This window comes from Sphaeramia orbicularis, chromosome 8, assembly GCF_902148855.1.
Source record: "Sphaeramia orbicularis chromosome 8, fSphaOr1.1, whole genome shotgun sequence".
Classification (NCBI taxonomy): Eukaryota; Metazoa; Chordata; class Actinopteri; order Kurtiformes; family Apogonidae; genus Sphaeramia; species Sphaeramia orbicularis.
In genome coordinates, this window is record NC_043964.1 from 48,358,959 (window position 1) to 48,385,194 (window position 26,236).

General features: G+C 37.9%; 1 protein-coding gene across 2 annotated transcripts; it reads right to left on the reverse strand.

Moving 5' to 3' along the window:
* Positions 1-1,635: 1,635 nt before the first annotated feature.
* On the reverse strand, positions 1,636-24,377 carry rab11fip4a (RAB11 family interacting protein 4 (class II) a). Of its 2 annotated transcripts, XM_030141565.1 has the most exons (15): positions 24,117-24,377; positions 15,059-15,146; positions 14,725-14,813; positions 9,617-9,771; positions 8,541-8,702; positions 7,242-7,376; positions 6,835-6,870; positions 6,542-6,650; positions 5,943-6,046; positions 5,568-5,708; positions 4,079-4,160; positions 3,824-3,961; positions 3,594-3,740; positions 3,335-3,478; positions 1,636-3,252 (listed from the first exon to the last, which is right to left on the reverse strand). In XM_030141565.1, the coding sequence occupies exons 1-15, from the start codon at positions 24,267-24,269 to the stop codon at positions 3,136-3,138; spliced, it is 1,800 nt and encodes a 599-aa protein (XP_029997425.1). In that variant the 5' UTR covers positions 24,270-24,377; the 3' UTR covers positions 1,636-3,135. The 2 variants fall into 2 exon arrangements, with proteins under 2 accessions (XP_029997425.1, XP_029997426.1); XM_030141566.1 differs by lacking the exons at positions 14,725-14,813; positions 15,059-15,146; positions 24,117-24,377 and adding an exon at positions 13,065-13,192.
* Between the last annotated feature and the right edge of the window lie 1,859 nt (positions 24,378-26,236).

Below are 26,236 nucleotides of genomic sequence, written 5' to 3' on the forward strand. Positions count from 1 at the left end.
CAACTGGACATTGACACAGTTCCTTTTACCTCACTCTAACCCTTGATTTACAATATACTGAAAGGTTAGGGATTTTTTGCCCAGTTGTGCCAATGGATAAATAAACACTGCCTCCCTAAGCTTAAAGTGCTGTCTTAAACATGTGTATACTTGTATATATATTCATTTTGTACTAATTTTGTTGCAGTTTCTGAATATTGAAATTAACATATTTTCATATTCTGTGTATCTGCTTGTGGAGAATGTAAATATCCTTTTAATATTTGATATCCATTACAGTGTAATCTACAGAGGACTGACAAATTAAAGGAAAAATCTTTGGTTTTTAAAGAGATTAGATGGTCCTGGATTATATCTCATTCCATTAAATGAAGTATCTGTGTTAGTCTGTGCATTAGCTCAGATACTGGGAGAGAAGGAGTCTCTTAGTATCAATACAATGACACTTGGACATTTAAATAAACACAAGTCTTCCTGATTCCAGAACTGACAAATATTTTTGGTGTCTAGGTTTTTTTGTACTGTACACATAATATTTCCCAGACTGTACTGGACAAACATATGGGAAGTGGATTAACAGAATGAGTGTAACTTCACCGCTAACAGGATACCAACCCACCAGGGCCTACACAGATGGATTTTATCATAGACATCCATGTGCAATATGCTTAATTGTTTGTTTTTTCCCACACTTGAATAAAATAAACAAGAAAACATGTAAGTTGTGACTTTATTATTATTATTATTTTTTTTACCATGTTTAATATCATAATTCCACTTTGGCTATGGCACGAAGTGTGCTATATTATGAGCTTACATTGTCATCTACAACACATTTTGGTGTGTCAAACCTCTAAAAACATACTGAAGTGGAACAACTTGCACATAAATAATAGCTACATTTTTTTTTACAACATTTACAATGTATGAAATCACAGATGCTGTGTTATAAAGTAAAAAAAAAAAAATACATGAAGCTCAGTGCAACAACAGACAAAATCATGATACATGACTTCCTAAATATTTTTCACTTTACAATTGCACAAGAACTGTGAAAGAATGTGAAAAGTCAAATAAATACGTACATAATTGGTGAATACTGTGCAATGAAGCAAATCTAATGTTCATAGATAGATAATGTAGTGCTCACTACAGTTCCTCTTACTGTCACACACCAGAGGTGTGGTGGCTGGATTATCTAAGTTACACCATGTGCAAAAATATTTTATAGAAATATCTTAGTTCAATTAGGTGAAGTAATACAAATTTACATTAAAGGTAGGTTGAAATTGTTTCCTCAGTTTCAGACCTGTAACAGTGAAACCACAGAACGACTGGACTGAATCTACTCTATCTACACTTCAGGACATCTGTCAGAGAACATTCACTGAATTAGTCTCATTGTAGTGAATTGTGTTTTCCATGCCAAAACCAATGATGATCTTGATATAATATTAATAATAATAATAATAATAATAATAATAATAATAATAATAATAATAATAATAATAATTGAATAAATCACAAATACTTGCTTATTGTAAAGCTTTCAAAGCATAGAACCTCTGCTGATGTGGACCATGAACACAGTGAAATCATTCCCCCTAGCATCCCGTCATCATTTCATTTTCCTTCTTCAGTCCCTACCCCCCATTCGACATTTAAAGTGCTCCTTTGTTGACATTTTGTAGTGACAAACTTTTCTGCATCATGCATGCCTTGCTTTACATTTCTAGTCTAAACTTTTACGATGCATGTAAACACACACATAATTTGGCACATAATTTGGCACCTCAAATCATTAGTCATTAGAAATCCATAGTGACTGAAGGCTTTGACACTGCGCTCAACTGTCCTTTAAAGGCATATTGAGCATTAGGCATTAACACATCAACTAAATTTACAGATCACTCAGTGCAGACAGTGTCATATATTATCAATCATGCTGACATTCAGAAGAGTTCAGACGGCCAATTTAAAGGGATAGAAACAATCAGCTGTCAGAGATGGAGTGCATGTCACCAAAACAGCCCATGTTGCAGTTCCTTCCATCACCTTCTACAGTTCTACAAACCTTTTTTTGGATTCTGAAAATACTGAGTTCAACATGTTTGGAATAGCTTTGCTTTCTTTTCCAATTATATCAAGCTCATATCTGTGTTAAGCACAGCATTAACCGTATTTAGCAATGTCTGGGACTGAGATGAAGTCTTGTTGGTTGTGTGTTGTACTTTATTACAATACCCCTGCAGTTGGCATAACTATGTTAGCCAAGGTTTGCATTTAATCAATACTGAATTATGTCTCTGCTTGCCCTGTCTTTCTTGAGAATGCAAACAGACTTTAGCATTAATCTTTGCTTATAGAGAACTTCATTTATCTCTAGCTACCTTAACTACATACATTTAATACCCACAGTGCTTACAAAAAAAAGTCCATGATGCAACATCACTTAACAGCAATCCTACTGAGACAGATTATATGGTTTGTCAGTGAGCCTGATATTTAAGCCAGCAAGTGCTAATTATTCTGTTTATACATGACCTGAAGTTGACCTTACTGTTATGAAATACACATCAATTTGTTGAAATTAACAGACAGCGTTAGCAGTGTAATCTATGTTTGTAAGTTAACCATAGCATTAGCTTAGTACACTTGAGACTTCTGGATTATACTGCATCCCTGGTTTCTATCCATTCCAATACAGAATGAAAGTAAACGATACTTCACTGTGATACTAAACACAAGAAAAGTGGAAAACCTGCTTTGGCAGTGGTTCACAGAAAACACACAGAATCAGCAGCATGGTCCTTTACACTGCTCATTGTTTCTGTTCATGTCCAATTGAACCCTGTGAGTGACAGCCAGTGATAACCTGTAGAGCTCAGCTCATTGGTTCAGGTAGTGTGTCTACATTACATCAAGTGCAATCCCAACTCTTCCTCTGTCTACATTTCAGTGAGTGATCAAGCAGTGATTGTATGTGATGTGACAGTGACTGACAGCCTGGCTTTGGTTCTAGTGGAGACAGGATGAACATCTGCTGCTGTGGTGACGTACAGTTTACAGACATGTATGCGAGACTGTACTGTGAAACTACATATTTAAGCAGTAATACAGCATTGTGTGTGGTGTTTAATTCTTGATCTCCAGGATGGATGGGTTATGGTCCAGAATGGCCAGGATGATCTTGTCCATGTACTGCCTCAGACGCAGGTTGATCTCTTCCTGCTCCTTCAGAGCGTCGACCAGCTGAGACAGACAGACAGAGATGGTCATTAGAAGGACAGTCACGTCACATCCGGTGTCAGACGTCCACTATCAGCAGACTCACCTCATCCCTGGAGGCATTATCGATCTCAGCTGCCAGGCACTGGGCCTTGGTGTGGCATGAAAACAGGTTCTTGGCCTCATACAGACTCAGACTGAGGATCTGAGCATTCAGGTCATCATTCTGATCCCGCAGCTTATAGTTCTCCTGCACAAAACACATTTTCACAATGGTTAAGCTTACCATATCAAGCGAGTATATACGAGGCTACTGAAGAGACTTTATGGGTATCTCATGTTTCTGAGTATGAATGTGTGCAGACCTGCTTCAGCCTCTTGACTTCATGCTCCATTTCAATCTCTCTGGTCCTGGCGTTGTACTCGGACAGGCTCTTGCCTTGCCCTGGATGCTCCATCTCCAGTTTAAACAACTGCAAATGCTCCAGCTCCCGGCGCAGGTCATCAATCAGCTGCACACAACACATCAAACATTTTCAGCAGTTCTACTCACAGATCTGATTCACTTTAGTCCAGATCCAGGTTTGTGTCTGACCTCCTGCATGGCCTCTTTTTCCTTCTGAAACTCATGGCGGTTTTGCCACAGTTTGTCCATGATCTTCCTGTACAAGTCCATCTCATCTTTGAGCCTCAGACTTGTGTCCTCCAGTTTGTCAGTCATCTTCTGCTTCTCCTGTAGGAAAACAGAACAAGAAGCCAAAGGTGTCAGGAAGCAGTGTTAAGCATCCATGAGAACACCCTTTAATACCTGAACACCTGAAGATGAGAGTAGAGACTGAATCACACTTACCTGATCCAGTTTCTCCGTCTGAGACTTGAGTCTGCACACATTTAACTTCATATCTCCGTTCTCATCCTCCAGCTGCTGTATCCTGTTTACACACAACAAACAAAGACACACACACACAAACACACACACACTTAATACAATTTAGGAGATTATTCAAGGGCCAATGACAGTTTGGAGACAGGGATGAAATATTTAAATAATTTTTAAAAAATATTGTGAGAACACACACTAGTATTTTTTCTGAAGTTCATAAAAAAAAATTCAACTGTAGCAAAAAGCACTATTTTCAGTCTATTGATCCAAATGAAGGTGAACTTACAGACCTACAGTTTGTGGAAGGCATATAATATAATCAGTATTTAATAATATATACTGCAATTAGGCAACAGGTTAAGAATGTGATGCAAATAAAATGCTTAAATGTGAGCAAAAATAACTGACTTGTCTGAACATGTATATTGAAGTTAAATGAAAAAACAGCCACTATCACAAATATAAAAATGCTTTGAAATAATAGATGAAAACAGGCAAATCGTGAGTAGATCTGTTTGGACCTGTTTGAAAATAAAGTGACCAATGTTACTCTGATATTTCACTCTTTAAGCTCATAAATTAAGTTAAGTTAAGTTAAGCTAAGTTAAGTTAATATTTATCCATCCCCCAAGGGGGAAATTGAAATTATAGTCTGTGTTAGGTCTGCAGTAAAGATGTCAGGAGATGAGCCGAAGGTTTTCATTTGTTGTTATTTTATAGCCATAATGGTAATCCTCTCTCTAAAGTGCAACAGTAAATTACACATCCTAGCCAAAAGAAGTCCTAATATTTCCCTGGATAACCTTTCGCTTTGATTACTGGACGCATTCATTGTGGTATTGTTTATGCCACAGTGCTTATACAATATCACAATAAATGTCACCCCATTTATTTCCATCCAGAGCTGCATTTTTCACCACGATTGTGTATTGATGATGAGAGAGATGGACCAGTGTTTAAAGTTTTCTCCATCACATCCCATAGACTCTCAGTGTGATTCAGGTCTGGACTCTGGGGGCCAGTCTGTGTGGAAATGATGTCTCACTTCTAATTCTCATGAGCCTGATGGGTCCTGACATTGTCCAGTCTTTATTCTCTCTATGAAACTGACAGTTGTCTCACAAATGTAAAGTTATTAAATGCATCAGTTAAGGTTAAAGAACTTGTTGCAGCTGAAAAATATTAATCACTGCAGTAATTATGCAATGGAAGGATCTGGACTATTTGTTTAATTAGACTTTTTTTTAGCCAGGAAGTGTATATTCCAAGTGAAACAGTGACACACTGCTATCACAATACATAGCCAGAGCGTATCAACTGAATGTGGAGAGACGCTTGGCATTCTCAGAACTGAAGAGTCTCCAGTGTTACTTGTCTTTGCAGAAGCATCATCATCTATAATACTTTGTGACCACATAGCTAGAAATGTGGATCAATGAGCCTGTGGATGATTCACCTGTTACAGAGCAGTTCTATCTCTGTGTTTCTGTCTCTTTCCATCTTGGTGTAAGCCTCACGGTGCCTCTTGGACTCCTCCTCCAGACTCTGATCTGCCCTTGTCTCTGCATCCTTCACCTGCTCCTCCAGCTCATGCACTCTATGGTGGAAACACACACACACACACACACACACACGCACACACACACACACACACACACACACACACACACACACACACACACACACACACACACACACACACACACACACACACACACACACACACACACACACACACACAAAAGATAAGAATATTGTCATATTTGGGATAACAGTGGAATATTAGGGTATGTGTTGTGGATGGATGGTGAGGTGAATGAGTGTGTTGTACCTGTGGACAAGTTGTGTGTTCTCTTGTTTGAGTTTAGACTTGAGATCACCGTTGGCCAGACTGTCACTTTCCAACTCTGTCACCTTCTTCTCCAGATAACTGACCTGAGGAGATAAACCAGGTGTGACTGTATATGTTAGAATTTCCCCTCACAGACCAAGGCTGGCTGGTATTTTTACTACAGAGTGTGATCAACTTGCTATCCTCTGTGGAATTTTAGCATCTCTGTGTTAAATGCATTCACATAACATCCTAAAAAACCCACAACAAAACAATCAAGTAGTGTGATGGCATGTTAATCATCCCAAAGCACTATACAACGTAAAACTACTACTACTACTACCACTACTACTACTACTACCTCAATGACCTTCATATGTTAAGTTAATACATTTAACTACTACTCAGGTACAAAATGAGGGGCCATTTTGGACTCAAAAGGAGCATCCCCTCTGGTTTTGAAAGATTATCTAAATCTGATGATGTGGCTTCAGATTATATTCATCTCTTCCTAATCATTATAGTCATTAGAGCAAATCTAAATCAAGCTTGTTGTCATGTGGACTGTAGAGTGAGAGCTGTTTTATGCGTTTGTGTACTTTCTCTGTGATGTCGAGGTCACAGGAGTCGATGCTGTCAGTGAACAGATCCTCTGTGCTACTGCCCTGACTGGATCCAAATACACTGTGGTTGGCCTGGAACAGCTGCCTGCAGTGACGACAACACACATCCACAACCATCTCTTTGACATGATGGTCACACACTCTAACTTATGACATGTTATATACTGTGTGCAGCACTGCACTGCAATTCCTAATCAACACATTTTGTTCTTTCTATGCAAATGTGATTCACTGCAGTGGTTTTACTTAAAAAAAATCAGGTTACTCACCGACCAAAGGCTGTGCTGGAAATCTTTCTATTAGGGCTGAAACATGAAATCAAACACACATCAGTAGTTGTAGAGCATTACAGCTTTTATCATATTATTTCAAAGGTTTCTCCTTCTTATACTAGTCACGGTACTGCATCAGTGTTGGTGCATTGGAGCAGTCTCACAAAAAAAACACAACCAGCCCCCTGCCCAGATGGGGATGTGGTTGCTATAGGAACCACACAGGCTCACCCTTTGATGTTGAGTCGATGTTGGATTAGGGTGGATCCTCTGTGTGTGTGAGCTAATCTAAGTGTTTCGACTCTATATACTGTATGACTGATGCAAATGTAGCAGCTCCTCAGTCTCACCATTTCCTTTCATTTATGTGTCTGCACTAGTGTTTCCGTGTGCAAGTGTTCTACCTGTTTGCCTTCAGGTTTCTTAGCCGAGCCTCCAGGTCATTGAGTAGATTGACTTTCTTGCAGCATTGAGAGCAGTAAATGTCCAGCAGCTCACTGTTATACAACTGCCGCATCTTTTGAGGAGTCTGTCCTGCACTGTAGGGGAAAAAAAAACCACTTGTTTCTCAATCTGTCTTTTGATTTAGAACAAAAATATATAATTATAATAACATACATAGTATACAGGGTTTCTGCAGATTTCAAGTTAGATTTTAGGGCTAATTAAAACCTTTAAGAATATTTCACATACTGGCAAAAGCACACATATGTATACCTTTATATCAAATGTTCATTTGAATTCTTTCATTTGAGTGAATTTGTAGGTTTTTTTTACAGTGAACACAACTCAAAAAACATGAAAAAGCAAGTTCACACAACTTTTTAAAAGAAGCTAGATTAAGATCAACAATGTGTCAACATTGTAATTAAAATATTTTGTAATTTAGATCATTTTAATTTACACGCAATATATGTGTCCTATCAGTAAGAGACAGGAAATAGCTGTATTACCATGTGTATGCACCTCACAAAGCCATGGAAATCACAGCTTAAAGGGCTGCTTTTACCCTGAAACAGACTTTGTTTTGTGATCCACTGACCATGAGGCCGCAGTGCCCAACAGCTTTTTTGGGGACATATTGTAATTCAAATGACAGAGGAAACAAGACTCGTACCCCCTTCTCTGGACTCTGTTTTCAGGCTTAAACATGTCTCAACAGCTTTACTGTATGATGTAAAACATAATCTAGAGTTAGTTTTAGTCTATGGATTTGGACAAAGAGGAGAGTATGTGTGTACCATCATACTCTGGCGTTATCCCTGATTTCAGCTCCTGCAGTTTTAAGTCGGCAGTAAGGGCCCCTCTTTGTTATTTTAACAGTTAGCTATCATTTTTCTGGAATGAACTTTAGTCCTAAGACAAAATATAGTATTTGCTGTTCAGTTTAATTGAGTGATGAGCTGAAGTTGGCAAAGCAAAAATAAGCTACTTCTGAGTCAGGCTTTGTCTGTAATGAGAGCATTATCGTCTACTATATGTTCTGTTCCATGTCTCAAAACTACGACCAGCTCAATATTCCAACAATTTGTGTCCTTTTTAATCAGTGTCTGAAGTTTCATATAACCTATACAGACGTCCGGTTCAGACTGACTGGACATCAGTGCAGACAGTGGCCAGCTGTGATCAAAAAAACTCTTCAAAGCAAACTGCTCAACAGAAAAACAAAAACCCAGTGTGTGACTGATGGTGTGATCACCGACCTAGAGGGAAGGGAGGATCCCATGTCTGAGAAACCATTAGTTCGGACGTCCTCTTCAGGACAAGGACTGCTGGGAGTGAAGTCCACATCCTCCCCTTCACCGTAGTCCTCAAACTGCTCCTCCCCTGAGATGACAGGAGCAGACACCGAGGCCGTTGGGAGGCTGCAAAATACAATAACAAAGAGCAGAGGGAGGGATGGCCAATCAAACCATAATATCTAGATTCACATACAACTCTATATCAAGATTTGCTTTACATCATCGACTAAAACAGAGCATCCTTCTGTTTTGCTGTTTTACTTAATTTTACTCATCAACATTTAAATGTTAGCAAAGATTTTATCATTGTAACAATTTTTTTACGTCTGAAATATTTCATGGCAAAACAAATTAGCATTGTTGCAAAAAATATTGTTTTTGTATAATTATGCCTTTTATAAATAATTTAAACCCAACACCTCAACACTAACAAAAAAATAATGATATAATTTGTAATGATTTGTTATTATAATAATTATCAATATTGACTGGCTTTAAAAAAAAAATAAAAAATCATATATTCCTGCCCACACTGGCCCAGTCGCTATTACTGAATAGGGATACAACAACTAGTCAACTAGTTGACAAATAGTCAAAGGGATCATCAACAGGTGTTTAGTGACATCATGCACTTTTGTTAAAGAAAATTTTTTATTTAATTGAAACTCTTTAGTATTTAGTCATTTGTTTAACTAACTTTGTTAAACAGGGAATTGTCATAAAATGACACAAAACACACTTTTATTAAAGGGAAAAAGTATTTTTTTTAGTTTTTATTGCTGCTGTAATATTTATCAAATACAGAATTTAATATTTGTCTAACAAACTTCGTTTTGCATCATAATTGTTGTGCACCAAATGTTCTTGCGAAAAGCAAAGAAATGTTTTTTTAATCACTACCGTAAACACAAATAAGAGCCAGTGTTAGCTTTTGTTTTTTTTTTTTCTTTTGCAGTTCATAATCTGACTAGTCATTACAGTAGATGATGACTTGTTGACTGCTGAAATAGTCATTAGTTTCAGCCGTTCTTACTGACCTGCGTTGCAGTGTTGGGTTCAGCGAGTCTGAGCCATTTCCATTTTCAGCGCTACTGTCCATGTCACACTCCCCATCAGCAGCAGCGTCACTGCAGGAGCTGCAGTAGGACCTCGTACACACGATGATTGGAGAACCCAGCTTAGCTTTGCCATTCTATGAAACAAAAATGAAAAACTAATGTCAACATAAATAAATTAGTCCACTTTAACTTCCAGGAGTTTGTGAAACATGCATTTCTATCACAAATGAAACAAAGTCATGATGACAATATGTTGAAATTGCATTCATCTCTTGGTAGCTGCAGATGGTGCAGTAGGCTAAGTCAGGTATTACTCAGATGCTTTGCTCAGACAACACTGGAAACACAGCACTACAGTTAATTTGTGTTATCATGAGTAGTGTACAAATATTTTCAGTTCATCATGAAACTGCAGGACAAATGACCATTACTGTAATTAACACTCTCTTGCTTGAATAAACTCAAGTACTACTTATTTTAATAGTATAATAGTGATTGGCAGTTCTATTTTCAATGTAACACTTCATTATTACAAATAAATCAGCCATTTCTATTTTGATTCAATTCTGTTTTATTTATGAAGCACCAAGTCAGACCTTATAATATCTACATATTTTTTGAACTTATTTATTGGAGACGGAGACATTTAGCATACAATCATAAGACTTACACTATATATACTCAACAGTGGTGTGTTAAATCCTGACTCCAGTTGTAATGTTCTGAAATTGGGAATGTAAGTTGCCACTTGCTTTATCAAGACAGACAAAGCAAGTGACAACTTGTGTTTCTTCTGTAGTTCTCTATAAATTTGTGTTTCTATTCCATACAGTTACCCTACAGGATTTCAGAGGTATATTTGAGAATACCAACTGTTTCAGTACATATTCATACTGTGACGACTCTATATTTAACCGTCTGATGGAACATAATTTCCTACAAAAGCACTTGGAGAGCGCAGACCTCTGTCAAGGCAGATCAGCCCCCCCTCCCACAATCACCACCAAAATGTAATCATTTGTTCTTTATCCCAGTATCAACATTTCCTGAAACTTTCATCAAAATCCTTCCATAACTTTTTGAGTTATCTTGCTAACAGACAGACAAACAAACAAAAAATCTGCCGCCCCCGTTCCCCACCAAAATTTAATCATTTGTTCCTTGTGCCAGTATCAACATTTCCTGAAAATTTCATCCAAATCAGTCCATAACTTTTTGAGTAATCTTGCCAACAGACAGACAAACAAACAAACCCAGATGAAAACATTACCTCCGCCATTCCTTGGCCGAGGTAATAATTCAAACAACCATGGATTTTAGTTGTGCATTCCAGAATTATAATTATAGGCATGGGAGAGCAAGTCCACCTTTCAATTTAGAAAGCTGTACAGTTTTGAGTTGGACTCTGGGCCTCTTCCCCTGCCATATAAGTCTTGAAATTAGTTGATCTAGCATATTAAAGACTGAGTTTCATACAGGGATAGGAAGCATCTGGAATGGGTACAATAATCTTCGAAGAACATTTATACGAACTGATTCTATGCAGCCTACGAGGGATAAGGGAAGGGATGACCATCTAGCTAGGTCTTGCTTGATTTTGTTCATTATTTTATCATAGCTTGCATTGTACAGCTTATCTTGTGTTTGTGTAATTACAATGCCGAGGTATTTAATACATTCAGCTAGCCATTGGAATTCACAATTGTCCTTAAATTGTTTTGAGATAAGTCTGTTAATATCCTTAGCCTCTGTTTTGCTGACATTGATCTTATAGTCAGAATAGTAACCAAAAGTTGTGTTTCCATCAGTGTAGGCAAAGAATGTGACGGGTTTGGTAAGTACAGAAGTACATCATCTGTGTACAATGACATTTGGTGCTCTTCCTCATCTGGCCTTTTGCCACCAATATTTCTATTGCTCCCAGTCATTTGTGCAAATGGCTCAATGCAGAGGGCAAAAAGTGCAGGTGATAACGGTCATCCTTGGCATCTGCCTCTTTCAAGAGTAAAAGATGGTGATTGGTATCCATTCAACTTAACTGCAGCCCTAGGTTCTGAGTACAAAATACAAATCCAAGAAATAAAATTCTTTCCAAATCTAGTTAATGTTTTAAGTAGATATTTCCCAGACACCTGGTTGAATGCTTTTTCTGCATCTAAAGATCGGACCTTCTAATATTAAAAAGAAAAATCCAACAAATCCCTTTTCAGCAGGAAAGATCCTCTTTTAATGGATGGCAGTAAAATATGTGTGAATTCTACAGAATATTTTAACACTGCGCAGATCACTGTCGGTAAAAAGACTCAAGGATGAAAAGGACATTTAGATTCTCCTTATCTGCAATAAAACTCAACACCAGTAAGACTCCAGAGTAATGTCAGTATCTGACCCAGGGAGGGTCTCCTGGGGGGGCTGGTGTGCCCCAGATCTGTGTTATTAATAATGCATACACCTGTCTGGCTTCACCCAACTGAGGTACCACTGCAAGACGCACCCTGTTTCAAACACAATTTCCACTCACAATGACAAAATACATGTTTTCTTCCTCCGCTCTTTGGTGTGTGTGTGTGTGTGTGTGTGTGTATGGTCACTCAGACACACAATTAGACCAAATGCAAAGCAGACACGGTAGAAGGCTTTCTGTGAATCTTCCCCAGTGGCTTCAACTCATCAATTATAAACATGTTTTCGTCTGATATAAAGGGAAGAGTGTGAAACAACTCAACAAAAACAAAGAGAAGACAAGTGTAATTTAAGTTAATGACAGAGTGGACACATGAACTGGGGAAAACACTAAGGCTACACATCCACTTTATGTCATGAGCAGTAAGCCTTTACAACTGATGTCTAATTTTATGCTTTCACTATCCCCACTTTAGTGTTACAACAGTGAAGTGCAGGTCGCTGTGCAAAGTAATGCAGGGCAGAGACATTACAGAGGACGCTCACAAGTTTATCAATGAGCCCCTCAGCATGTGTTGTCTACATAGTGTGACCACTTATACTGGTTTGATGGTGAAGCTGGGCTTTATTAGAAGCATGCATAAATTATACACTCAGTCATGATGCAGAGGATTAATGGATGAATCCAAAATCTCTCTAGAGAGCCATCCTTAAATTTCAACTCCATCTAATAAACCAGACATCTCACAACACCAAATTACAAATTGTAGTATAGAAGGGTTTCATCTGTCACACACAACTGAACATTTGTGTGGGTACAGCTCGATCTTTAACACAAACTTCACACAGCTCAATCTGCAGCTGCAAAATTAAGTATTAATATGTGAAAGATAACTGCCTTAACAAAATGCGACTTGCAAATAAAATAAATTACGACTTTCACTCAACAGCCAATAAATAGCCTTTTTATTTACAGCTGACAGACCAGTTCACTAACATCTGCATGTGACACACAACCACACACCTTACCAGGTAAGTCTATATGCCACATGTCATCCTCAGCACGGCCCAACGGACGTCTTTAGCCCAATGGCACAACAGAAATCCACGGTATTCCTAAAGCATGACGGCTCAGTGGCGTTCACATTCCAAAACACAGCAATGCTTTGGGATTAGAAATGCTGGGATAAAGCCACACCTCCATCCATCTCACTCACTCTCTCTCTCACTTGCTTGCTCTCTTGTTGCTAGGCAACTGATCAGTTACAGGAGGCTCATTTCTAGTGGGGATATTGAGAGACATGGATTGCATCATAGTGAACATGCTAGAAAACGTTTGAAATGATAAACATAAAAATGAATTAACCAGTAATTTAACTAAATTGTACTGCTGACAAAATAAATTTTTAAGTGAAATTTAGGATGATATGGACCGATTGCACTTGATATTTGTGCCTCTTTAGTAGAAAACTAATAATTGCTAGGTTTGCAGATGTTTTTTATTTTTTGCAAAATAACATATAATGTATACCCCAGTTAAAGCTATATTGTATGATGTGGCATTTTTACAATTTTCTTTTGTAATCTTAAAATGCTCCAAATAAGCGTGTGGCAAACTAAAATGTAAAAGAAATCCACGAGGTTTTGGAACTCAAAAATGTTTCATTCTCATATATTTCTAATAAAAGTCTGACCAAACATTTTATTCGGTCCGAATAAAATAACTGGTCATCCGTTACCACTGTCCCACATCTGATACCGGTGCCTCTGAATTTAGCGTTACACTTGCGCTGCTCCACCTGTCACTGACCGCAGTCTCCTGTCTAGGGCTGTGAATGGATAGGACTCAAATGCATGGTGTTGAAAGGAAAACACAGATTTATTAACAGAAACTACAACCAAGGGGAACAAACAGAAAAACCTGATTGCAGCAGTCAGAGACTAGGGAATGAAGGATGGTGATAAAGTCTGGGAGTTGGGTGTACTTGACTCTGCAGACACGTCTGCACAAAGCTCAATTTTTACGACCGCTGGACTCTGCATACACGGACTTGGTGTCACACAATGTAGGATGATATAGGATCATAAATGTATGGACTATGAAACCTCAAATGTCCATGGAAAATTCGTGGAGTCCGCGCCGCTCATGGTACGGCCCAGTCTGCCCAGCCGATGAGGTGCAGCGAAGACAATGATCCAGCACTGCACAGACCAGACCCTTAAGTACAGGGTCTCCTAATGAAACAGGAGCCTCAGGTGTGCAGCAGGTGGATGATGTGTCTGACTGGTGAGGGAGGGGATCACAGCCACGTCGAAGTGGACCGCACCTCCACCTCAACTTTCACCCCGTGCATCAGGTGAGAGGAGCGGAGCGTCACAGCTCAGGCAGGGGGAAGCTGGTGGGGGCTTTGGAGGGAGGTGAGTTGTTCATGTTCAAATTTTTACTAAGTGCTGTGTGACATGCCAGATTGGTGGGCATAGCTTTAACAGTACAAGTCCATTTACACAACTGTCACAGAGCTTGCTTTAGATCAATGTGATTTACTGTGTAATATTGCAAAAAAACTGAGTCATCTGGACAATAAACCCTTCCAGAACACAGCCCATATGTTCTTGAGTATTAATCCACTTTTCAGGTTCCCAGTACAGTGGCGTAAAAGCTTCACTCTTGTCAAAGATGTTACCTGGTAAATGTAACCGTTGTCAGTAACTGACGGTTGGCTGGAGGTTCGACTACGAGGACCCACCGCCATCTTCAGGATCTCCTCACAACCTACCAATCAGAGAAACCAAGACATGCAAACAGATGAGGAACACACAGGTAACTGCATTATCATCGTGTTCACACCACTGCATCTAGACAGGCTCTGGAATAACTGAGAATATCTACATAATACAGATCCAACAATAACTGAGCTGAGAAAAAAAACACCACATGTTGGCTTTAGTATCTTCATGTATGAGGAAGTCCGTTATGTCACTCTAGTTCTTCATAATATGCATTTATACTTTACTTACCTTTGATAGCAAACACCCCGTGGCAAAAGTCTTTGAAGTTTATTTTCCCATGAGCATTAGGATCTAGGTAACTGGTTAACTTCTTCACCTACAGGAAACAGACACATTCAGGTTTACTGGTACATACACAAAATCATAAATCATTCATTATTTACTTCATTGAGTCTTAGGCATCATCTGAAACAAAATACAGCTCACTCCATCCTTCAGCCAAGAAACTCAACAACACAAAACATGTTCAGATGGGTACCACATGACATGACCAAAGATCTAAAAGAACAAAAATAAATGAATGTGACAATGACAGTGTTAAACATAAGGTTTGCGGACCAAAACTGGCCTGCCAAATGGTCCAACCAACCTGCGGAATGATTTGTTAAGATTACAGTGAAATTATGAACAGTCAAGCTCAGTGTGATATCAAGTAAAATAATAGCATAATAATCTATAAATATTGACAACTCCAAATTTTCTCCTAGGTTTAATGTGAAAAAAGGAAAATTATATTACGAAAATATTTATAAGTACAAACTATCCTGACTGAATAATCTGAACAAATATGAGAAACCTGGAATTTCTTGAGAAAAACAAGTGCAATTTAACAATATTATGCCTGTTACTAAAGGTTTTCTGCATTTGTAATAAACTGAGATATAATCTTGTTGATATTGCACTTATTTTTTAAAAAAGATTTTTCAGGTTGTACATGGTTGTTCAGGTTATTCACACGTTTATAATGTAATGTAATTTTCACACTGAACCAAAAGAAAAACTTGGTTTTTGTTCATAGGTTATTATTTTACTGGTCTGGCCCACTTGACATTACATTGGGCTGCGTGTGGCCCCTGAACTAAAATAAGTTTGACACCCTTGCGTTACAGTGAAAGGAACTCACACTGCGTTTGATGAGTCAGTACAGAGTTTGAGTCTGAGGTGAGGGTGGACAGATGAAAGTCCAGAACATCACAATACAACCAAAATGCACATTTTTATGTAGTTACTTTTGGTTTGTCAAACAAATTGAGGGATTGTTATTGGTTTAAAAAGATAGAGGTCTGAGGAAAGAGGAGACAATGGATTCTAGTGTGCCTGAAATGACACAAGATATATCTGTAGGAAAACTTGCTGTTATATACTGCAGTAGCATTCATTAAATAATATATGAGGACAGAGTGTAGTTTCCTACACATGAACAGTTACACATGCAGCTTATTATAGAACAGATTCTGTTGTGTCCAGTCACTGTCCAGCTTGTATACAAAATAACCACATATTACAGATGCATCTGTAAAGTATTCATTTTTATATTTAACTGGTAATTTATCTAGCAGTGGCAGTATCAATTAACTACTACAGTATCAGTGTAATAAAGGGCTTTAAAGCTTCATATACAAAAATAGTACCGATAGATATGACAGAAATAAATTTGTACACAAAGACAATAACTGAAATCTGAAAAGAAATTACTGACATTTACAGGTTCCCAGGGAATTCTTGACTAAACCACAGCAGAAGACTGCTGTTACAATACTGAAATCTGAGGTGATTGTAACAACCTAAAAACATATCGTGCACACACCTCAAAACCCTCGCCTGACTTATCAGGCGCACTACTGCCACCCAGTGGCCTGACTTCTCAGTGCATGCCAAAGTTTTTAGACAGACAGACGGACGGACGACCAACTGATGACAATATCCTATGGCCAGTGTGGCCGAAGGTAACAAGAAGAGGGGATAATGACTGAAATAATTAACTGAATGGAGAAAGTTATGATTATGTAAAGTAAACAACCATTTAAAAAAATAATGACAGCTCTAAATGAAACATAGTATCATTATGAGTTTCATCTTTTGCTTTAAGAGTGAAAACCCTTGACAGTACATACATGCGCTTCCTCTATCATTACTGCTAAGGCGAGGTTTAATGGCTGAAATCCTGTCTTCAAAAGGAGGTTCTCAATGTTCATGACATTAACTCACAAGTCATGTGGTGCATATGTGCAGTTAGGCATTTATTTTCTGCTCATTTCAGGATTCAGCTGTAAGATGAGGTAAAACACTTTGACATCCATGTCATCAGCACACTGAGCAGTGCTGACGATGCCATCCAGCCTACCATCACACAAGCCTTATGTCTGCCCTTTCATCAACTCCTTTTGACATAAAGTCGACGTCAACGCTTCTTTTGACATCCGGATGCTGCAGACCTGACACACTCAGAGCAGGTGTGTGACTTTGATGCTAAAATAGGCTTTGGGATGGCAAGTTCTCTAGAGAAATCTGGATAAAATGACCCATGGAGAACAGAGTAAACTGTGAAACGTGCTACAGCAGTGTCTACTGTCACAGCTCAGTCTTTACCACAGACATATTTTAAATGAGCTGCTCCTTAACTTTATATGCTCCATGTCATCCATTCAACAACATTACAAGCACCACGCCTTAGGCTGATTACGCACTTATTTAGGTGAGTAGTTAAACAACACCATGGGAATCATACAGTAATAGTCTTTTAATATAAGCCTCAAAGGAGAGAGGAGCATTGAGCAACACTCCATCTTTTTACTAAGTATCACATACTATATAAACAAGTGCTGCTAGGCACAACAAACCCCGCCCCTCACAAGTATTCTAGCTTATTTTGCCATCAATCCAGCTGATGTCATCATGTCTATGCGTGTGCTGATGTCTGCATATCAATTGAATCTATATATGTGCAAAGTCTGAAGTAAATAGAAACAAAACTGATGTTTTTATATACATTTTCGAAATTTTGCCCATTATAAGTAAATGGGAGAAAAAACAATTTTAAAAATTCCTAACATTTTTTTTACTTTGACCTACTTTTCCCAAAATGTAACCACATCTAATCTGGGTCACTGGCAATCTATAAACCCAATTTTGTGCGAATTCAAGTAATAATTTTGCTGCTGGAGTGTTAAAGAAAGAAACAAACTGAACCAAAAACAATACCCCTTGCCTCCCCTTCAAGGGGCGGAGTAACATCACACTACAGCACATTATTACTATTAATTACTAATTCTATACAATACATTAACAGCACTAGTTGCCTCTGAACGTGACACAGTGCCACATCTCCAGTTGTCTTACATACTGAAATTTCTTATTTATTTAGAGCATGACCCCACCACATATCATATCAATGCAAATCGCAAACGAGTCTGCAACTTGATGATGAATGGATGATATGATCTTTTTGGACAACAGACAATACATGCAGTGTTCAATTACCTTACCTCAAACCAAGTTTCACATTTCTGCAACTAAATATCTGCATTAAACTGAAATGAATGACAATTAAAAGCAGCAATTTAAAACTTAAAGTAATAATGATGATGGTGGAAGGAATTTAACGAATACAAAAACTGAAGAACTACAACACAATAATAATCACCATCATCATCATAACAACAATAAAAATACTACTACTACTACTAGTGATAATAATAATAATAATAATAATAATAATAATAATAACAATAACAATAACAATAATAATAATAATAATTATTATTATTATTGTTATTGTTATTGTTATTGTTATTATTATTATTATTATTATTATTATTATTATTATTATAATCCTTGGTCTAAGGCTAGCAATATGGTGACATGAACTATGCAGTGGCAATAGCCAACAGACTATTAGAGCTTAGACATTCCTTTTACCAGATATTGTGTGATCTCATCAGCTTGTGAAATCAACTACCTCCAACAGTGATGTGGTTTGGATACCAGACAGTTGTTGTTGACATAGTAAAATGCTTAAATCTCGTGTGATAGTAGATTTTTTAAAGGCCCATCTAGGGCTGCACGATTTTGGCAAAAAAAAAAATCCCGATTTTTTTCCTCTAAAAACTCGATTTTCGATTTTGATTTAGATTTTTGGGTAAAACTACAAAAGACAACAGAAGTCAGCATGTTGTTTTCGTGAGCAGCCCACAATGCAAGGCACTGCTCTGACCTCAAATCTGTGATGGTATCACGTCATGAACCCACAGAAGTTTATTTTTTCTTAATTAAATCTTTATTGAATGAAATAGAGTATACAAACAATGTATGCAACAAGAAAATAACATAAGTTTGCCAGGGGGAATACACTATAATACAATGTCCAAATCAGAGCAAATACTTATGTTTTTTATAGCCTTTTTGTTTCCAGATTTATCTAACAGCTTTAAATAAAGTTCAACATCTTTCAAAAAATAAATAATATTTGGTTTTGTGTTACAGAACTTACATTTGTGAATGAAAAATTTAGCAAGTAAGAGGACTAAATTAATTATTTAATTTTTTTTTAATATATATATGTGTGTTGTTGGGTTTTTTTTTTTTTTAATTTTATTTATTTATTTATTTTTTCCTGGGTATCTGGGCCCACAGAAGTGATACCAATGTAAGTCAGTGACAGGCATCAGTCGTGCGTGCGTGCGTGCGTGGACCAGGTTAATATAAGTGATCCACATGCGGTTCTGTTGAAACTGAGGGATCCGTGCGTGGAATAGACTGACCCAGGACACGCTGGAGGGATTCTATCCTGGAGCGGGTGGATGTGTGTGGGCAGGGGGCTGTGTGGGCTCCTCTGCTGAGGCTGATGACCCCGAGACCCGGACCCGGATCGGAAGAAGACAGTACGGTACGGATCCGGGACAACGGAAGATGAGTGATCCGCATGCAGTTCTATTTCAGTTGCGGGATCCGTGCGTGAAGCCACGGCTTACATTGCTATAAGTACTGCGGGCTCATGAACACATTTAAAGTCCGGCCATTGCACGGACTTCTGTGACAGACCGCTGTCACTGATAGGAGGAGGAGCCTACGGGAGCCCGCAAGCGCACGTCCCGCAGGCACGAGAGAGATGAAATCGATTTTACGATTTCCCTTTTTTAAAAATCGTCCTAATTAAAAAATCCGATTTCGATTTAAAATCGATTAATCGTGCAGCCCTAGGCCCATCTAACAATGATAGTTTGGAGCAGGGCAAAAATTGACAGCAGAATAACTGGTTATTGAAAATGTGTTATGGATGAAGTTTGAAAACTGGGTAACCAATGAACTGAATGATAAGTAAAAGTGAAAAATACCTGAATTAAAAATTTGAATTACCAAAAAAAAAAAAAAATCTAGGGAGTAGCTTGGAACTTTTGGGCTGTTATGTTCCCTTAAAGACAGTAATTCTGCTTCAGAAGCCATTGCAAACATCGATCCGATGTAAAATATCCTATATAATAATATGTGTTTGACTATGTATGTAGTTTGTTTTTAACTCAAGCGATGTCTTGTTTGTCACTTTGATTTGTGTTAGTATGTATACTGTTTGATAAAATGACATGTACTGGATCATTCCCCACCTCTAGCTAGAAAAACAAAAACTATGTAGAAAAGCTGTTTCATCCCTACTTCCAGGTATTGATTCAACTTAAACAGATGGTGACAAAAAAACAGTACTTTTGTCTTTTGATCATGTTCTTTGTTAAGTAGGATTGACTGAATGTTGGATTTTCTACCCACTAACATCCAATGTGAGCTGGAACTGTGAAACACTGTACAGTGCATTTTTCCCCAGTGGCTACAGTGCAAATTTTGGAAAATTATTCTTATACATGTCCACAGTGCACAAATCCTCCCTACACTGATCACCAAAGGGCCTGATGTTTAACGGAGGACACTATATCAGACACATGGAAATAGAATCCTTGTGTAGAACTATCTCATAGACTGTTTTCAGTAGATGCTGCATTATTTCATTAATTATAAGCCTCCAATCGCCTCACAGGCTCCTTGTGCAGCTCTTGTCACCATGGCGACAGAGAACACAGAGTTGGGGGGAGGGGGGCTGTGAGAAGGAGGAGGAAGATGAGGAGTATGAATGTGTTATTTTTAGTCATGTGTTCTGGGTGCTCAGCCGCCATGACAGCTTAAAGGAAAATCCACTTGGGCTGTTAGACTTCATCCACCGTTTAACCTGCATCATAGGCCACAGATTCTCAATTATATACTTGTCTGAGTTAAAATTATCCTCTGAATAATCTTGCTGTAGGGGCTCCTTTGACAAATCCATACCTGATCTGGCAACAGCAAAAGTTGACCGATGGGAATCATTTATTAGGACACATGCATTTTGCTGTGTACATGTCAGTTGAATTAAATACTTAAATCTGTGAAGGTGCTGTTGGCATACTGGCACTCCATAACTACAATGCAAGCTACAACAGTTCACTGATTACTGTCAAGTATCACATTAATCAACAACGAATCTGATGATTGATCATTTGTTTGAGTAATTTTTATAAAACCAAAACAATTCTCATTCCCGTCTCTTAAATCTGAACATTTTCTGGATTCTTGAAAACACCCAATGGACTGAGCCTCAGGTAATCTAAAACTCTTTTTGTTGAAATGTGCATTCTAAAGAAACCTCCAAATAAACAAAGGAGCAGTGTAAGCATCTGCAGCAGTCACAAACATAACTACAAATACACAGACCAAATGTTAAAACCAATCCACATAGATATGCATCTGTAAATACTAAACGTCAGCAGACTGGTTTAGTCTGGATTTTAGGTCAAATACAAAGAACTGAAACAGGCAAAAGCCCACAATGTGAAAGAGTACGAGGAAAGAATCCTTAACCAAAGCTCTGATCTAAACAGTGCAACATGTCAAGCAAAGGTCCTTCATCACACTCATGCAAATATCATCATCATTATCAGGCAGCGCTGTGCCATCTTGTTGATTTACTGTGTTGGGTTTTGTGACTTTGGATAAATGATTAACATACTCGCTGAGACTGTCAGTACAAGGTTACAGTAATTGGTTAATCAGCAGTTATGAAAACAATCTGCGTCTTTGGCTCTTAATACTATTTGCAGAAAAGGGCATCTTTAACAAAACAAAACCATCAGAGACAAGGAGAGCCGAGTCAATGTCAATGCTCAGCAACTCTGGACTCGTCACAACAGTCACTTACCCATTTAGCAACAATCAGTTGCCTTGTGTGGAATTTTTAATCAAAGCTACATAACCCAGCCCAGACACTGACAGATGTAACTCAATTATATATATATATTATGTAGTTTTGTTTTGTTTGTTTGTTTTGTTTTTTTTTTTGGGGGGGGGGTAGCGCATTTTTACAGTACCAGGCAGATTATTTAGATCAACAGCAAGTAAGGATGATGGAGAACCTGCATTTTTGTTGAGAAGTCAGTCAAATCTGTAAGAAACTTGTGCACATCATCATATTGTCTGTTTTGGTACAGGTATTGTCTCACACCTATGGCACATGAGCACTAATGTGGTTCTGCTCTTAATGAATAGTTTCTGATACTGAAGAATTAATCGAAATATTATCAAAATCACAATATGACCAAGTACAGTAATTATTTGCTAGGACTCCATCCCATCATTTAAGTAAAACTGAACTACAAAGCTTACCATTCCCACTACCAATATGATTTTTTTTTTTTTTTAAATATAATCATTGAGCCATAAGACACACAACCATCACATATAGTCTACCACCTATTTGTGTGATTTTATGTTTTGCTGCATCCTGCATTCTTCACCAGTGACTGTGGTATCACTTTCCATCAGTGGACGTCCTATTTCACCACCTATACACATAAGGCTAACACATCTAACATAATCTGTACCACACACACATTATGCCTCTGAATTAGTGCACACCCAACCTACTCTATAATTAGTACTTATTCATCTGCCAAATAAAGCCTTATAACAATTTAATCTTGCTTATTCCTATATCTTGAAGTTTATTAAATGCTGTGTATCTGATATTAAATGGACTAGGACTATGATGTTTCATCCATTAGTTGGATTGTGAAATGAATCAACATTTGAGCATCTCTTTTAACACCACAACTACTTTTATCACAACTTCCAAATGTTTTTGTCTTTCCAAAGTGATTTATCACCATTTATTATAATATAATCCCCTGGATTTTGGATTTTCAGTGCAAATTAGGTATTTTCTTCTATTCAGTTCACTGATCATGTAGATGTCCATTAAAGCTCAAAGTAAATTTAAAGGTTATTGTATCAAAACAGAGAAAATTGAAGAAAAAGTGACTTTTCAGTAAAATCTATCTTTACCTAAATATAAACCAAGTGTCTCCATCCACTGTCATTTATCAGACTCCGTGGGTTTTACAGGTGAATCAATGTTGTAGAAGATGACAGTGTTTCCACATTCACTACAGAGCCTCTGAACGTCCAAATGGGTCATCTCTGATGACCATGAAAAGATGACAAACTGCATTTTACACCAATAACTGACATGTATTGATAGGATTAGTGGAACAGCAGGTATTAAACATTTTACATCAGCAGATGGTTTAGGTCGATGGTAAATGTTTGAGTGTTTACTGGTTAAAGCTTTTTTCCCCAGCTTTTTAAAGATCAGAATTTCCAGGTTTCTTTCCTATCTATCTATCTATCTATCTATCTATCTATCTATCTATCTATCTATCTATCTATCTATCTATGACAAGAACACAATCTTTAGCACAATATTGGGATAAACTGAATGTTTAACACTGTGAATCAATAAGAGTTGGATAGGCGTCTGAGAGCGAATGAATAATGGGCCAAAAATGTAAAGCGCTTTGGGTGCCTAGAAAAGCGCTATAGAAATCTAATCCACTATCATTATTTTACTGGTTAAAAACAGAGCAGGTCCACGGTCATTAGACTAGTGACTATGTTGGTAACACGAAAAATCCATAGTTCGAACCCAAATAACTTGACGGGATGTGGATGTAACGGGTCAGTGGTGGTCAGTAGTGGTAACCGGTTACAGGCTTTAACTACCTGTCCCCTGTTCGGGTCAGTTCAGATCAGACTGGTTCTGTGATCACGGCTGGTCAACACACCTGTGACCGTCTGGAGAGGTTCGGGTTATTGGAGGGTATTATCACCACCACCGGATCATAAGTAACCTCATGTCTATGTCAAGTGACGGCGACACTGATAATAACGGTAACAATGTGACGCGATGTGATTCATTCCCGTTCCTCACCTCGTCTCTTTGACCAAACTGCAGACCGAGGTCCACCAGATGCTCCACCCGGATGAAGCCGTCCGCATCCTCGTCACACACGTCGAAAACCTCCTTGAGCCTCCGCAGGAACTGCAACAGCTGCTCCTGGTCCGGAAACACATGTCCCTCCATCCTCGAGCCGTGGGAGTGGTGATGGTGGGGGGTCTATCAGATGGACCGGGAGGGGGCCGCTTCCACCGCCGCCATCATCACCTCCACCTCTACACCACCGCTTTGAGATCTGCTCCACCACCGACGGATGATGCTGCTGCTGCTTGTGACGTACGAGATGCTGATTGGACGACCAGACTAGAGGCAGTGCGTCACGAGCCAGGTGTCAATTAATAATCCAGGTGTGTAAGCGCGCGCTGCTGCTTCTCTTCTGAAATGTGGCATTTGATAAGAAACGCTAAACCACCGCATCATAAATCAAATTGATATTAAACATAAAGGATAACCTGATATTCTTAAAGTAATTTTTAAACAATTTCTGTATAAATCCATACACTCTGTATTATTTCTTGGCATTGTTATTCGTTTATGCGTCATGCTCGTTCAAAAAAAAAGAGAAAGAAAAGAAAAAAGGGTGGTATGTGCGGCACCAGATTTTTTTTTTTTTTGTTGTTGATATTTTGACTTTGTATATAGGTATTTAAGCCTACTTCATTTTATTAGCCTAGTACTTTTACTGTATTTAGTTATTTAATATTATGTGCCAAACCTATTCATGTAATTGCCATAAATCATACCTCAAAAAGTCCCACACCCGTTTTCCTTATGCTGTTGGTTTTATCCAAAGCTAACTCAGACTCAGAATGGGCTCTATGCACAGCCCCCCCACTACTTCCTGAACTTAAAGCAGTTCCTTTATTTCCTGTCTTTCATTATTGGGCACACTGATTAATCCAAGTGTGTCTGCTACTTCTCGTTGTGACTACTGTGGTCAGACATACCTGGATTAATCAGTGTGCCCAATAATGAAAGACAGGAAATACAGGAGCTACCTGAAGTTCAGGAAGTAGTGGGGCTGTGCATACAGTCCCATTACATACAGTCTTAAGTTATATTATTAAAATGTTTTTGAGCTTCAGATTGCATGTGTCTTATCATATTTTTGCCTCACAGGTTCCACACAATAACACCTCGATGGCTTTACAAGTCACCTTTATAACAAATTTCAATTTTTCACTACTTGTCTTGTGATGTCTTTTACAGTTTATGTTTGTATTGTGTTAGTTTTTGTATAATTTGTACATCTTCTACCTTTTCATCTCATTTTGTTTTGAGTTTGAGTCTTGTTCATTTTGATGTTTGGCCTTTTTAAATGGTTTTACCTTGGGTTTTTTTTTTGGTTTTTTCCCCCTCATTTTCAATATGTTTTGTTAATTCAATTTGATCTTAAAACATCATTTGCAGCTTGCATGCCATCTTTAAATCTTTTACACCATCTTCATTTTATATCTTTTTTTGTTATCCTTCTCATGTGTCATATGCACTAAGGGTTGTCTTTTCATTACATCACAACAATTTGTCCAACTATTATTTCCAAATCGGTATGGAGAATTACAATATTAATTTATATAGATAGCATGTTAGGCTCCATGTGCATGTGTGCAAGGTTTGATTATATAATATATTCAAATTGTGCTATTTATAGGCTAAATACATATTAAAAACTATGAAGGATTTATTTGTAGTTTAATTATTTGTTATATTCTGAAATTGCTCTTGACATCTAAAAGGATTTCCTTTTTGTCAATTTGTAACCGAATGATTTATTTAAAAGTTTGTTTTGCTCTATATCCATATGTACTGGGACCATGGGAAAGAGAAAGCCATGTGTATTATACTCAAAATTTTGATGTACTATGTCAAAATCTGGATTCATTTGTTCTTTCTCTAACTTATGATGCAGAAGGCCAATATGTCATAATTTAGACAGACCCTTCTACAACTTCACAATCAACATTTTTATGATGATTCCAAGCAGGATAAGGATCCACCAAAGAGCTTAAATAGATTAAACTGATCTTAAAGTCAGCTCTGCATGAGTTAAAGAATTCCTCTTCTTGTAACTGTGTCTTGTATCTGCAAATACT